Genomic DNA, 12020 nt, shown 5'->3' with positions numbered 1-12020 from the left:
GGCTGGGAATTTCAAAGGAACCTAAGAAGAAAAGGAGTACTAGTGGCACCTTAGAGACTAACCAATTTATTTGAGCATAAGCTTTTGTATGCTCACGTGTAGCTCAGGAAAGCTTATGCTCAAATAAATTGGTTAGTCTCTAAGGTGCCACTAGTACTCCTTTTCTTTTTGTGAATACAGACTAACACGGCTGCTACTCTGAAACCTGTCAAAAGGAACCTAAGGGAGTTAGGCAGCTCTCTCTGTGTGTGTCTGAATTTCTGCTTTGAAATTTCCAAATTTCTGCTTACTTGTATGGTCTTCTTCCAAATGATATCAGAGTGCCTCAAGATATTTATCCTCACGGTTCCCCAGTCAGGGAGAGAAACAAGCCCATCTCTCTTGCACAGGTAGGGAAAGGGAGTTACAGAGATATTCATTGTTTAGTCCAAGGTCATAGAGGGGGGGCCATAGCAGATCTGGGAACCGAAGCTACGGTTGGGTCTCCTGTATCCCACCCGAAGCCTTAACAACCGGTTCATCCTTCTCACCTCAATTTCACGACTTTGTGAGCTGCAGACTGAGCAGAACTCACGGCGTTTCCTGTGTCTGTTCAGAGTTTCCCAAACCTCCTGCCTCCCCCACTATGCCTGTTTCTGATGAACCTTCCTCAGTTGTAGCTGCCTGCAGAGCCCTGAAGTTTAGAGTCCTCTTAGCAGCGGTATCTGGAGCATCCCAATTAGTCACAATAGGAAAAAAAGTCACGGAGACGTATTGTATATTCAGCATTTGGCTATTTAGTCGTCTAGGTAAACAGACTGGAAGTTAAAAGTCCTACTATCATTCAACCCTATATGAAACCCTGACTGTCCACCTGACTCTAAACCCTACTGCTAACCCTAAATCTAATGGCAATGCCAAACCCTTTTCCTTTAGTCTAGCCCTAACCTTAACTTAATGGCCGTCAGGCACCTAAATCCCTTACGGTTTTTCAAAATGTCCAGCCTTACACCCCAATGCACCTGGAACCACCTCGGTGCGTCAGGTACAGGTGAAATTATGTCCTTAAATTGAATTGTCTTGTTGAAAGTGCTGCTCTGGGGGACTCGGGGTCCTGTCCAGGGAACCCCGCCTCTCTGGAAGAGAAGGAGACGCTGTGACCCTCGCTTGTTCTTATGAGACTAGCTCTACCGGCTACGTCTATCTCTTCTGGTACCGCCAGTTTCCCAACCAGGCCCCGCAGTACATTCTGTGGAGAGGAGCGAAGCAGGCCACAGGTCAGAGCGATACTGCAGATTTCGCCCAGGAGAGGTTTTCTTCCGAGGCTGATGACAGCTCCACAGTTCTGGACATCACAGCCCTGAAGCTGGCAGACACCGCGGTGTATTACTGTGCCTTGCAGAGAGCACATGACAAAGCTACATGACAGAGCTGTACAAAAATCCTTCCAGCCTTATTGCAGCTGAGGTTAGGCACACACACTCTGAGGCTGGAAGCAGCGGCCCTTGACAGATTTGTTATACTGAAAAGAAACTCATCATTTGGAGTAGTTTTGGTGGTGTCAAGGTATTCCTTCCGATTCCTCCCAAAAGCAAATTCCTGTGCAACCATAGGAACGTAAGAACCGCCATCCTGGGTCAGACCAAAGGTCCATCTAGCCCAGTATCCTGCCTTCTGACAATGGCCAATGCCAGGTGCCCAGAGAGAATGAACAGAACAGGGAATCATCACGTGATCCATCCCCTGTTGCTCATTCCCAGCTTCTGACAAACAGAGGCTAGGGACACCATCCCTGCCCAGCCTGGCTAGTATCAATTGATGGACCTATCCTCCATGAACGTATCTAGTTCATTTTTGAACCCTGTTCTAATCTTGGCCTTCACATCATCCTCTGGCAAGGAGTGCCACTGATTGACTGTGGATTGTGTGAATAAATACTTCCTTTTTTGCTTTAAATCTGCTGCCTATTAATTTCATTTGGTGACCCCCTAGTTGGTGTGGTATGAGGAGTAGATAACACTTCCTTATTTACTTTCTCAACTCCAGTCATGATTTTATAGACTTCTATCAGTTTTATAGAGCTATAAACAGTTGCATTATACTATCGCCCTTGGAGAATATAAACGGGATTAAAGTAGCCGGGGAATTTGTTTCTGTGTTTACACTGGTCTAGTTGTAAAAAATGTAATGTAAACAAATTCCATTTGTCATGAACTATGTGTTAAAATGTGCGTGGAATATTTTAATAAAATATTCTCAGTTTTGGATGGGTGTAGTGGGGTTAAATTACCGGTTGCAACTCTAACAGAGTCAGACTACTATTTAAACATAGACAAAGCTTGTATGCTTGAGTGGTTTGTTAGAGTGCTATCGTTCCCTTGTATTACTTTTAAATAATGTGCAGGATTAAAACAATTCTCTGTATGTATATTGGGGGGAAACAGAGGTTTGATCATTGGCAACTGTTTGGTAAAATGTATTTTAACGGGGGATGGGGAGGAGAGAGAGAGACCCGCTCCCAGTTGTAGAAAAAGACAAACTAATATTAAAATGACAGGTTTCAGAGTAGCAGCCGTGTTAGTCTGTGCTCACAAAAAGAAAAGGAGGACTTATGGCACCTTAGAGACTAACCAATTTATTTGAGCATAAGCTTTTGTGAGCTACAGCTCACTTCATCGGATGCATTCAGTGATGAAAAGCTCACGAAAGCTTATGCTCAAATAAATTTGTTAGTCTCTAAGGTGCCACAAGTACTCCTTTTCTTTTTAATATTAAAATAATTGTTGTAAAAATGTGGCAGGAATCTAAGTGAGTTAGGCACCCAACTCTCACTGAATTTATCCATTGAAAATTCCAGATTTCATTGTTAAAATCTACTTACTTGTATGGTTCTTCTTAGGAATGATACCAGAGCGCCTCAAGATATCTATCCTCACAATGCCCCAGTGAGGGAGAGAAACATGTCCATCGCTCTTGTACAGGTAAGGAAAGGGAGTCACAGACATAGTAACTGGCTTGCCGCAGGTCAGAGAGGAGGCTCTATAGGAGACCTGGGAACCGATGCCAGATCTCCTGTATCCCAGCCCAGAGCCTTAATCAGCGGCTCATTATTCTCACCTCAATGTCACCACTTTGTCAGCTGCAGACTGAGCAGAACTCACCGCGTTTCCTGTGTCTGTTAAGAGTCTCCCAAACCTCCTCCCTCCCCCACTAGGCCGGATTCTGACGAACCTTCCTCAGTTGTAGCTGACTACAGAGCCCTGAAGTTTAGATTCGTCTTAGCAGCAGCATCAGGAGCTTCCCATTTAGTATCCACAAGGAAAAAAATTCATGGAGCCGTATTATATAGTCAGCATTTGGCTATTTATTCACCTAGGTAAACACGCGGAGGTTTCTGAGGGGTCTAAGGAAGCTAAAATTGCTACTACCATTCAACCCTATCTGGAACCCTGACTCTCAGCCTCACCCTAAACCCGAATGCCAAACCCTTACCTTTAGTCTAGTCCTTAATTTAATGGTCACTGGGAACCTAAACCACTTAGGGTTCTTCGAAATTGCCAGTCTTACACAGCGACGCACTTGGAGCAGCCTCGGTGAGTCAGATACAAGTGAAATCATGTCCTTAAATTTCATTGCTTTGTTACAGGTGCTGTGCTGGGGGACTCGGTCCAGTCCAGGGAACCCCACCTCTCTGGAAGAGAAGGAGACGCTGTGACCCTCACTTGTTCTTATGAGACCAGCTCTACCGGCTACATCTATCTCTTCTGGTACCGCAAGTTTCCCAACCAAGCCCCGCAGTACATTCTCTGGAGAGGAGTGAAGCAGGCCAGAGGTCGGAGTAATACCGCAGATTTCGCCAAGAAGAGGTTTTCTTCCCAGGCGGATGACAGCTCCACAGTTCTGAACATCACAGCCCTGGAGCCGGCAGACACAGCGCTGTATCTCTGCGCCCTGCAGAGAGCACAGTGACAGAGCCACATAGGAGAGCCGAACAAAAACCCTCCCAGCCCTGCTTGATTGGATGTTCAGAGATTAATGCTGCTTGCAGATCTCCGGAGGGGACTCCTTCCACTATGTACAACCACATATTTTGGGAAGACTAGGGGACCTCAATGTATTTGTTCTAGCTCCTCTCAAGAGTCAAGTACTTATTTAAAGAGCTACATTCAGCTGTCAAGCTTGGAAAATATAAAGGACATGAGCTTAAATCAGGAAAAATCTTAGACATTTTTCTCCACAGTTCTCCAGCTGGCCTCTCCGTGTGTAGTGTGGGACCAAAAAAGTTGCTCATTTGTACTAAACTGCGGTGTACAAATATGTGGATAAAAATGTACATAACAAATGCAATTGAAGTCTTTATTTATGGTAAAATTAGACGGAAAATGAGTGAGAAAAATATGAAAAAAATACTGTTTAAAAACCCTATTTGTGGAAAATGTGGGTTACATGTTATCTAACAATTGCGGTCAAAATACCTAATTAGGGATGTGTCTGATGGGGTGAAGCTGCCCTTTACCAGGCCACCAAAGTGAAGTGAGTATTCAAATAGGAGACAAATCCAAGTGATGGGCTGATTGGTTTGGTAACTGACATTCCTTTGTATTACTCTCTAAAAAAGTACAGCCCCCGTTCGCTTCAAGCGATGCCTTCGATGAGTGTGGTGAGATAATGCCAGAGCAGCGCCATCTACTGGTGAATCGAATAAATACGTGTTGCGAGTTGAAACCCTCCCACTGTTCTACAGACTTTGAATGTTCTCCCATTGCAGCTGGAATGACAATAAACATACCAAGACTTTTAAACAATTCCTCCCTATTCACGAGAGCCGGGGAGAGTTAGGAGGCGTGTTAGGAGCCCGACTAAATCCCAGTCTATATTACTAGTCAATACTACAGGATCCCCATCACTTTCACATCTGAGTGATTCAAAAGGACTTATCGCCAGAATCTCCATGGTCAGGTAGAGAAATATTATCACTCCTCTGTACAGAGTGGGAACTAAGGCACAGAGAGACTGAGTGAATTACCCAAGTTCACCCACGGAGTCTGTGGCAGACCTGGGAAACTGAGACCAGCTCTCCTGTTTCCCAGAACTCAGCCTTCTCCACCACAGCCCCATGCTTCCTCCTTCCAGCTCAGCACCAGCGTCAGCTGAAGACTACCCTGTATCCAGCCTATTTCTTGTGTCTGTTTAGAATTTTCCCTCCAAACTCCTCCCTCTTCCTCCAGGCTGGTTTCTGATCGATGTTCCCCAGCTGTAACTGCAGATTCTGGTCGCAGCAGCATCTGGGAGAGTCAGACCTGGCCGCTATAAAAGAAATCATGGAGAACTATTTCATTTCCAGCATTTGGATGTTCAGTCTTGTAGATAAGTGAGACAGGCTAAAAGTCAAGTAGAGTTGGACCTTGCAAAGGGAATTGAAACCAATAGTAAAAGGTTCTATAGTCATATAAATAAGAAGAAAACAAAGAAAGAAGAAGTGGGACCGCTAAACACTGGGGAAGGAGTGGAGGTCAAGGATAATCTAGGCATGGCCCAATATCTAAACAAATACTTTGCCTCAGTCTTTAATAAGACTAAAGAGGATCTTAGGGATAATGGTAGCATGACAAATGGGAATGAGGATATGGAGGTAGACATTACCATATTTGAGGTAGAAGCAAAACTCAAACAGCTTAATGGGACTAAATCGGGGGGCCCAGATAATCTTCATCTAAGAATATTAAAGGAATTGGCACAAGAAATTACAAGCCCATTAGCAAGAATTGTTAATGAATCTGTAAACTAAGGGGTTGTACCATATGATTGGAGAATTGCTAACATTGTTCCTATTTTTAAGAAAGGGAAAAAAAGTGATCCGGGTAATTATAGGCCTGTTAGTTTGACGTCTGTAGTATGCAAGGTCTTGGAAAAAATTTTGAAGGAGAAGGTAGTTAAGGACATTGAAGTCAATGGTAAATGGGACAAAATACAACATGGTTTTACAAAAGGTAGATCGTGCCAAACCAACCTGATCTCCTTTTTTGAGAAAGTAACAGATTTTTTGGACAAAGGAAACGCAGTGGATCTAATTTACCTAGATTTTAGTAAGGCATTTGATACCATGCCACATGGGGAATTATTAGTTAAATTGGATAAGATGGGGATCAATAGGAAAATTGAAAGGTGGATAAGGAATTGGTTAAAGGGGAGACTACAACGGGTCCTACTGAAAGGTGAACTGTCAGGCTGGAGGGAGGTTACCAGCGGAGTTCCTCAAGGATCGGTTTTGGGAGCAATCTTATTTAATCTTTTTATTACTGACCTTGGCACAAAAAGTGAGAGTGTGTTAATAAAGTTTGCGGATGATACAAAGCTGGGGGGTATTGTCAATTCAGAGAAGAATAGGGATACCCTACAGGAGGATCTGGATGACCTTGTAAACTGGAGTAATAGTAGTAGGATGAAATTTAATAGTGAAAAGTGTAAGGTCATGCATTTAGGGATTAATAACAAGAATTTTAGCTATAAGCTAGGGACGCATCAATTAGAAGTAACGGAGGAGGAAAAGGACCTTGGAGTATTGGTTGATCATAGGATGACTATGAGCCGCCAATGTGATATGGCTGTGAAAAAAGCTAATGCAGTCTTGGGATGCATCAGGAGAGGTATTTCCAGTAGGGATAAGGAAGTTTTAGTACCGTTATAAAAGGCACTGGTGAGACCTCACCTGGAATACTGGGTGCAGTTCTGGTCTCCCATGTTTAAGAAGGATGAATTCAAACTGGAACAGGTACAGAGAAGGGCTACTAGGATGATCCGAGGAATGGAAAACTTGTCTTATGAAAGGAGACTCAGGGAGCTTGGCTTGTTTAGCCTAACTAAAAGAAGGTTGAGGGGAGATATGATTGCTCTCTATAAATATATCAGAGGGATAAATACCAGAGAGGGAGAGGAATTATTTAAGCTCAGTACCAATGTGGACACAAGAACAAATGGATATAAACTGGCCATTAGGAAATTTAGACTAGAAATTAGACGAAGGTTTTTAACCATCAGAGGAGTGAAGTTTTGGAACAGCCTTCCAAGGGAAGCAGTGGGGCAAAAGATCTATCTGGCTTTAAGATTAAACTCGATAAGTTTATGGAGGAGATGGTATGATGGGATAACATGGTTTTGGTAATTAAATATTCATGGTAAATAGGCCCAATGGACTGTGATGGGCTATTAGATGGGGTGTGATCCGAGTTACCCAGGAAAGAATTTTCTGTAGTATCTGGCTGATGAATCTTGCCCATATGCTCAGGGTTTAGCTGATCGCCATATTTGGGGTCGGGAAGGAATTTTCCTCCAGGGCAGATTGGAAGAGGCCCTGGAGGTTTTTCGCCTTCCTCTGTAGCATGGGGCACGGGTCAGTTGCTGGAGGATTCTCTGCTCCTTGAAGTCTTTAAACTACGATTTGAGGACTTCAATAGCACGGATATAGGTGTGAGGTTTTTTTTTTTTTTTTTTTGTAGGAGTGGTGGGTGAAATTCTGTGGCCTGCGTTGTGCAGGAGGTCAGACTAGATGATCATAATGGTCCCTTCTGACCTAAATATCTATGTATCTATAAAAGATAAGCAGGCTGAGATTTTTAAAAGAGCCCAATAGATATAGGCAACCAGCTCCCAGTCAATTGTAAACCTCACCCTAGCCCTGCCCAACACCCACCGCCTCACCCCATCTCTAACCCTATCCCCAGTGATAGGAGTTACCTTGACCCTAATCCTAAAATTAACCTTAACGCCAACTTCATTTCCTTTGGAGTAAGGCACCCAAATGTTGTAGGCTTCTTTACAATCCACAGCCTTAAAGTGCAATACACTTGGAATCATTTACATGTGTCAGGAACAGTTGAGGTGATGCCCTTGGATGTGATTGTCTTGTTGCAGACTATGATATGGACTGGGTCTGTCAGGCTCCCGGGAAGAGTCTGGAGTCAGTGGCTAGGATTAACTCTCCAACCGGATCAAGTCAATGGTATTCTAAGGCTGTTGAAAGGTGGTTCACCATCTCCAGAGACAATTCTGTCAACACGATATATTTGCAAATTTCCGGCCTGAAGCACGAGGACACCACCCGCTATTACTGTGCCAGAGACACACAGTGAGGGGAAGCTGGTCTGAGCTCAGACAACAACCTTCCCCTGCAGAGACCGGGGAAGGGATTTCCTGGTCGTGGGGTTCATGGTCCACAGCAGTGAGAACAGACCTAAAGTATCTCCCCATATGGACACCGCACAGAGCTGTACTGGGAGACAGAGGCTCTTCCGACTCCATCTGCCCCTGTGGAGCGCAGGGAGCAGATGCCCGGGGTGTATTTCACGGAGCAGGAGGGAAGAACAGGTGCATCCACCCTGGTGCTGTGGATGCCCCTAGTGACCCACCAGAGCTTTATGATCAGATATGTCGCAGCTCACTGATCTCTCCTTCTCCCATTGAAGTCAGTGGAGAAGCTGAGCCCACATAGATCATTGACTGGAAGGGAGGGGTCAATGATCTATGAGTGACCTTCCCCGTCAGCCCATTGATAAAGGACTTTCTTTGTAATGGGGCCAGCACAAAGGCCTTTGCACCTACAGAGCCTCTCCTAGGCCTTCTGTGGCTAAGTCATCTGATACCCTTCTGCACAGGGGTGACTTTTATCCTCTCTCTGTGGCACTAAGCAATTTGACCGAAATACCTTCTCGAATATTATACCCTAAAGTATAATTTTGTGTGAAGCATCTTTCTAAAGCATGTTTCCTTACTCATTCTCCAGGTCATCCTGCAAAGGAATAGATCAGTAATAAAACTAATTGCTGGTATATAACAATGGAGTTGACATTCATTACAGAATGGATGGGCAGCTCTTTAATCTTCCATGTCTCCGCTTGAAGTCTAAAGTCTTCAGGGTGCATTACTAGTCTTCAGTACGCTGATTATTTTGTCATCCTTGTGCACACTGAGAATGACCTTCAGCTCATACTGGATTTCCTTGCACAAGATTACCAAAGCCTAGGACTCTCACTCAATATTGAGAAGACTAAAGTGCTCTATCAGCCTGTTTGAGGCCTTGCACATGACCCACCACAAATCACCATCGAGGGTCAGACTTTCGAGACAGTTGAGCACTTTTGCTACCTTGGTAGCCAGCTCTCTCAAAACACAAAAATTGACTGTGAGATCCAGCACAGGATCCAGTGCGCAAGTGCTTCCTTTGGGAAATTGCTCCAATGCATTTTCATGGACCATGCCAAACAGAAAGACACCAAGACCCAGGTCTATAAGACAATTGTTGTTCCTACGCTCCTCTATGGATGTGAAACCTGGGTGACCTATCGACAGCATCTCAAGAGTCTGGAGAGGTGCCACCAACGATCCCTCCAGATGATCCTTCACATCAAGTGGCAAGATCACTGCACTAACAACAGCATCTTCCTGAAGCCAACGTCACCAGCACTGAAGCAATGATCCTCAGGCACCAACTTTGCTGGGCTGGACATTGTGTGTGGATGCCAGATTCTTGCCTCCTGAAACAAGTCCTCTACTCTCAGCTCACCCATGGTCAGAGATCCCGCGGTGGACAGAGGAAATGCTACAAAGACACACCGAAAGCGTACTTTAAGAAAAATGATGTAGATGTTATAAGCTGGGAGGAGCAACCCACTTCAAAGAGAAGAGCCTTACCCTTGAAGCTGAAAAGAGAGAGAGAGAAGGAAGGAAAAGGAAAGAACTTTCTCCCAGCAGGCAGCTGACCTGCCAGGAAATGTCTGTACCTACCGAGGGTGGATTTGCGGTTCCAGGACTGGATGCCTGACTCATCCAGAACCCATATGTAAATCCATGGCAGAGATAATCCTTGAATCGAGGGATAGCCAATTGAAGGAATTATAACATTGGCCACAACACTAAAGAGAAGAGAGACAGAGGTCTACAGAGAGAGACAGAGACAGAGAAAGAGAGAGAGAGATTATATTTAGTGGTTTTATATTTTCAAACGTAAGGAGCACAAACTGAACACCCTAAGGTATGTTTCTTTATTGAGATTGGGGTCTCTAACCCACCGGCCATTAGATGTTTACAAATCGATACAGTGCCACACACCACCTGGGGTCCCCCGTTATATTGTCCCCACCCCCTGGCCCATACAAATGAGCTCCCCGGGGGTCTATTCATAGCCCAGCTGCCGGCCCCTCAGAGCCAGCGCTGGGCTTCAGCTTCCCATCCCACCTGGGGAATGAGCAGCCAGCTGCAGACGTGACCCCCAACCTGGCCATTGCCTTCCTCATGAGCCTCCTCGTGGGTACAGGCGGAATCTACGCTGCTGCTGGGCGTCTGGTACCACATCTTCCCTAATAACTGTGCTTCTGGAAATGACTGCAATATTTCCCCTTTATTTCCCCCTCTGCAGGTGTTTATTGCCAGGTCAGCCTGGTGGAGTCCGGAGGGGGATACAAGAAATCTAGATAGACCCTCAGACTGACCTACACTTTGTCCGGGTTCTCTCTCACCAGCTACCATATGCACTGGGCTGGGCCCGCCGGGCAGTGGGGAAAGGGCTGGAATGGATCGGAGTTATCTGGACTGGTGGAAACACTGCTTATAGAGATGCTCTCAAAAATCACCTCACCATCACCAAAGACACCTCCAAAAACTAAGTGTACCTGCAACTGAGTGGCCTAAAGCCCAGAGACACCTCCGTGTATTACTGTGCCAGAGACCCACACAGTGAGGGGAAACCTATTAGAGCCAGCAGTAAAATTAATCTTGCAGAGAACCAGCCATCCTGTGTGAGTCACAGAAAGCTGCAGCTGCCAACACAGCGTTCTCTGTGCTTTGTTAGTCTTCTGCTTCCTACTGCTTCCACAGCAAGTTACAAGCCCTTGTGAATTAAACTCCGTATCACCCAAAGTCACACAATGAATCAGAGATACCAAGACTGAGAATGGGACTCAGGAGTCCTGACTCCCAGGGCCCTGCTCTACCAATTTGTCTATTAGTCTGCTCAGAAGTGAAAGGAAAGACCCCCAGGAATATTCATACCTAGATTCAGGCTATAGCAACTAGATTATTCTTCGCTCCCATGGCTGGCAAAATAAACAAGGAGTATTTTTACTGGTGCCTGTGGTAGATCCTAGAGCCCGACTATCATATTAGAGCTAGGAACAGAGCCCAGGCCTTCTGTTTTGTGGAGGACAAAGTCTGAGTCTGTGACAGGTGGGATCACAGAAATCCCCTTTGGGGCTGCCACCTGATGTGTTGAGACTACCCCTGCCCCTGCTTTTCCTGCCAGCTTGGGACTTCAGTGCCCTGCCTTGTTTGAGCTGGACATGCCAACCTGCTGCAAACCCAGACCCGGGTCTCACCCACACCCCCAAAAGCTGCAGGCTTAACTGAAAACAGCTTAAGAAGTGTTCCTGTCTCTAACACTCAGATGCTCAACTCCCAATGGGGTTCAAACCCCAAATAAATCCATTTTACCCTATATAAAGCTTATCTAGGATAAACTCATAAATTGTTAGCCCTCTATAACACTGATAGAGAGATATGCACAGCTGTTTGCCCCTCCCCCCAGGTATTAATCACTTACTTTGGGTTAATTAATAAGTAAAAAGCTATTTTATTAAATACAAGAAGTAGGATTTAAGTGGTTCCAAGTCATAACAAACCAAACAAAGTAAATTACCAAGCAAAATAAAATAAAACACGCAAGTCTATGCCTAATACAGTAAGAAGCTGAATACAGATAAAATCTCACCCTCAGATGTTTCAATAAGCTTCTACCACAGACTGGATGCCTTCCTAATCTGGGCACAATCCTTTCCCCTGGTACAGCCCTTGTTCCAGCTCAGGTGGTAGCTAGGGGATTCCTCATGACTGGCAGCCCCCTTTGTTCTGTTCTACTCCCTTACATATCTTTGCACAAGGTGCTCTCTGGGTTCCCACCCCTCCATCTAAATGGAAAAGCACCACGTTAAAGATGGATTCCAGTACCAGGTGACATGATCACATGTCACTGTAAGACTCCAAGCCCTCATTCC

The 12020-nt window shown here is 45.1% G+C and overlaps 1 gene segment (V, D, J or C); it reads left to right on the top strand.

The window, feature by feature from the left end:
• The first annotated feature begins 3087 nt into the window (after positions 1-3087).
• Positions 3088-12020, top strand: part of LOC119563610 — a 13635-nt gene continuing 4702 nt past the window's right edge. The window contains 1 exon segment of the V gene segment in view: positions 3088-3355. Coding sequence covers positions 3310-3355 — 46 coding nt within the window.

The sequence above is a fragment of the Chelonia mydas genome, chromosome 13, assembly GCF_015237465.2.
Source record: "Chelonia mydas isolate rCheMyd1 chromosome 13, rCheMyd1.pri.v2, whole genome shotgun sequence".
Classification (NCBI taxonomy): Eukaryota; Metazoa; Chordata; order Testudines; family Cheloniidae; genus Chelonia; species Chelonia mydas.
Note: the sequence above shows the minus strand (reverse complement) of the source record. Positions and strands in the feature narration are given on the sequence as shown.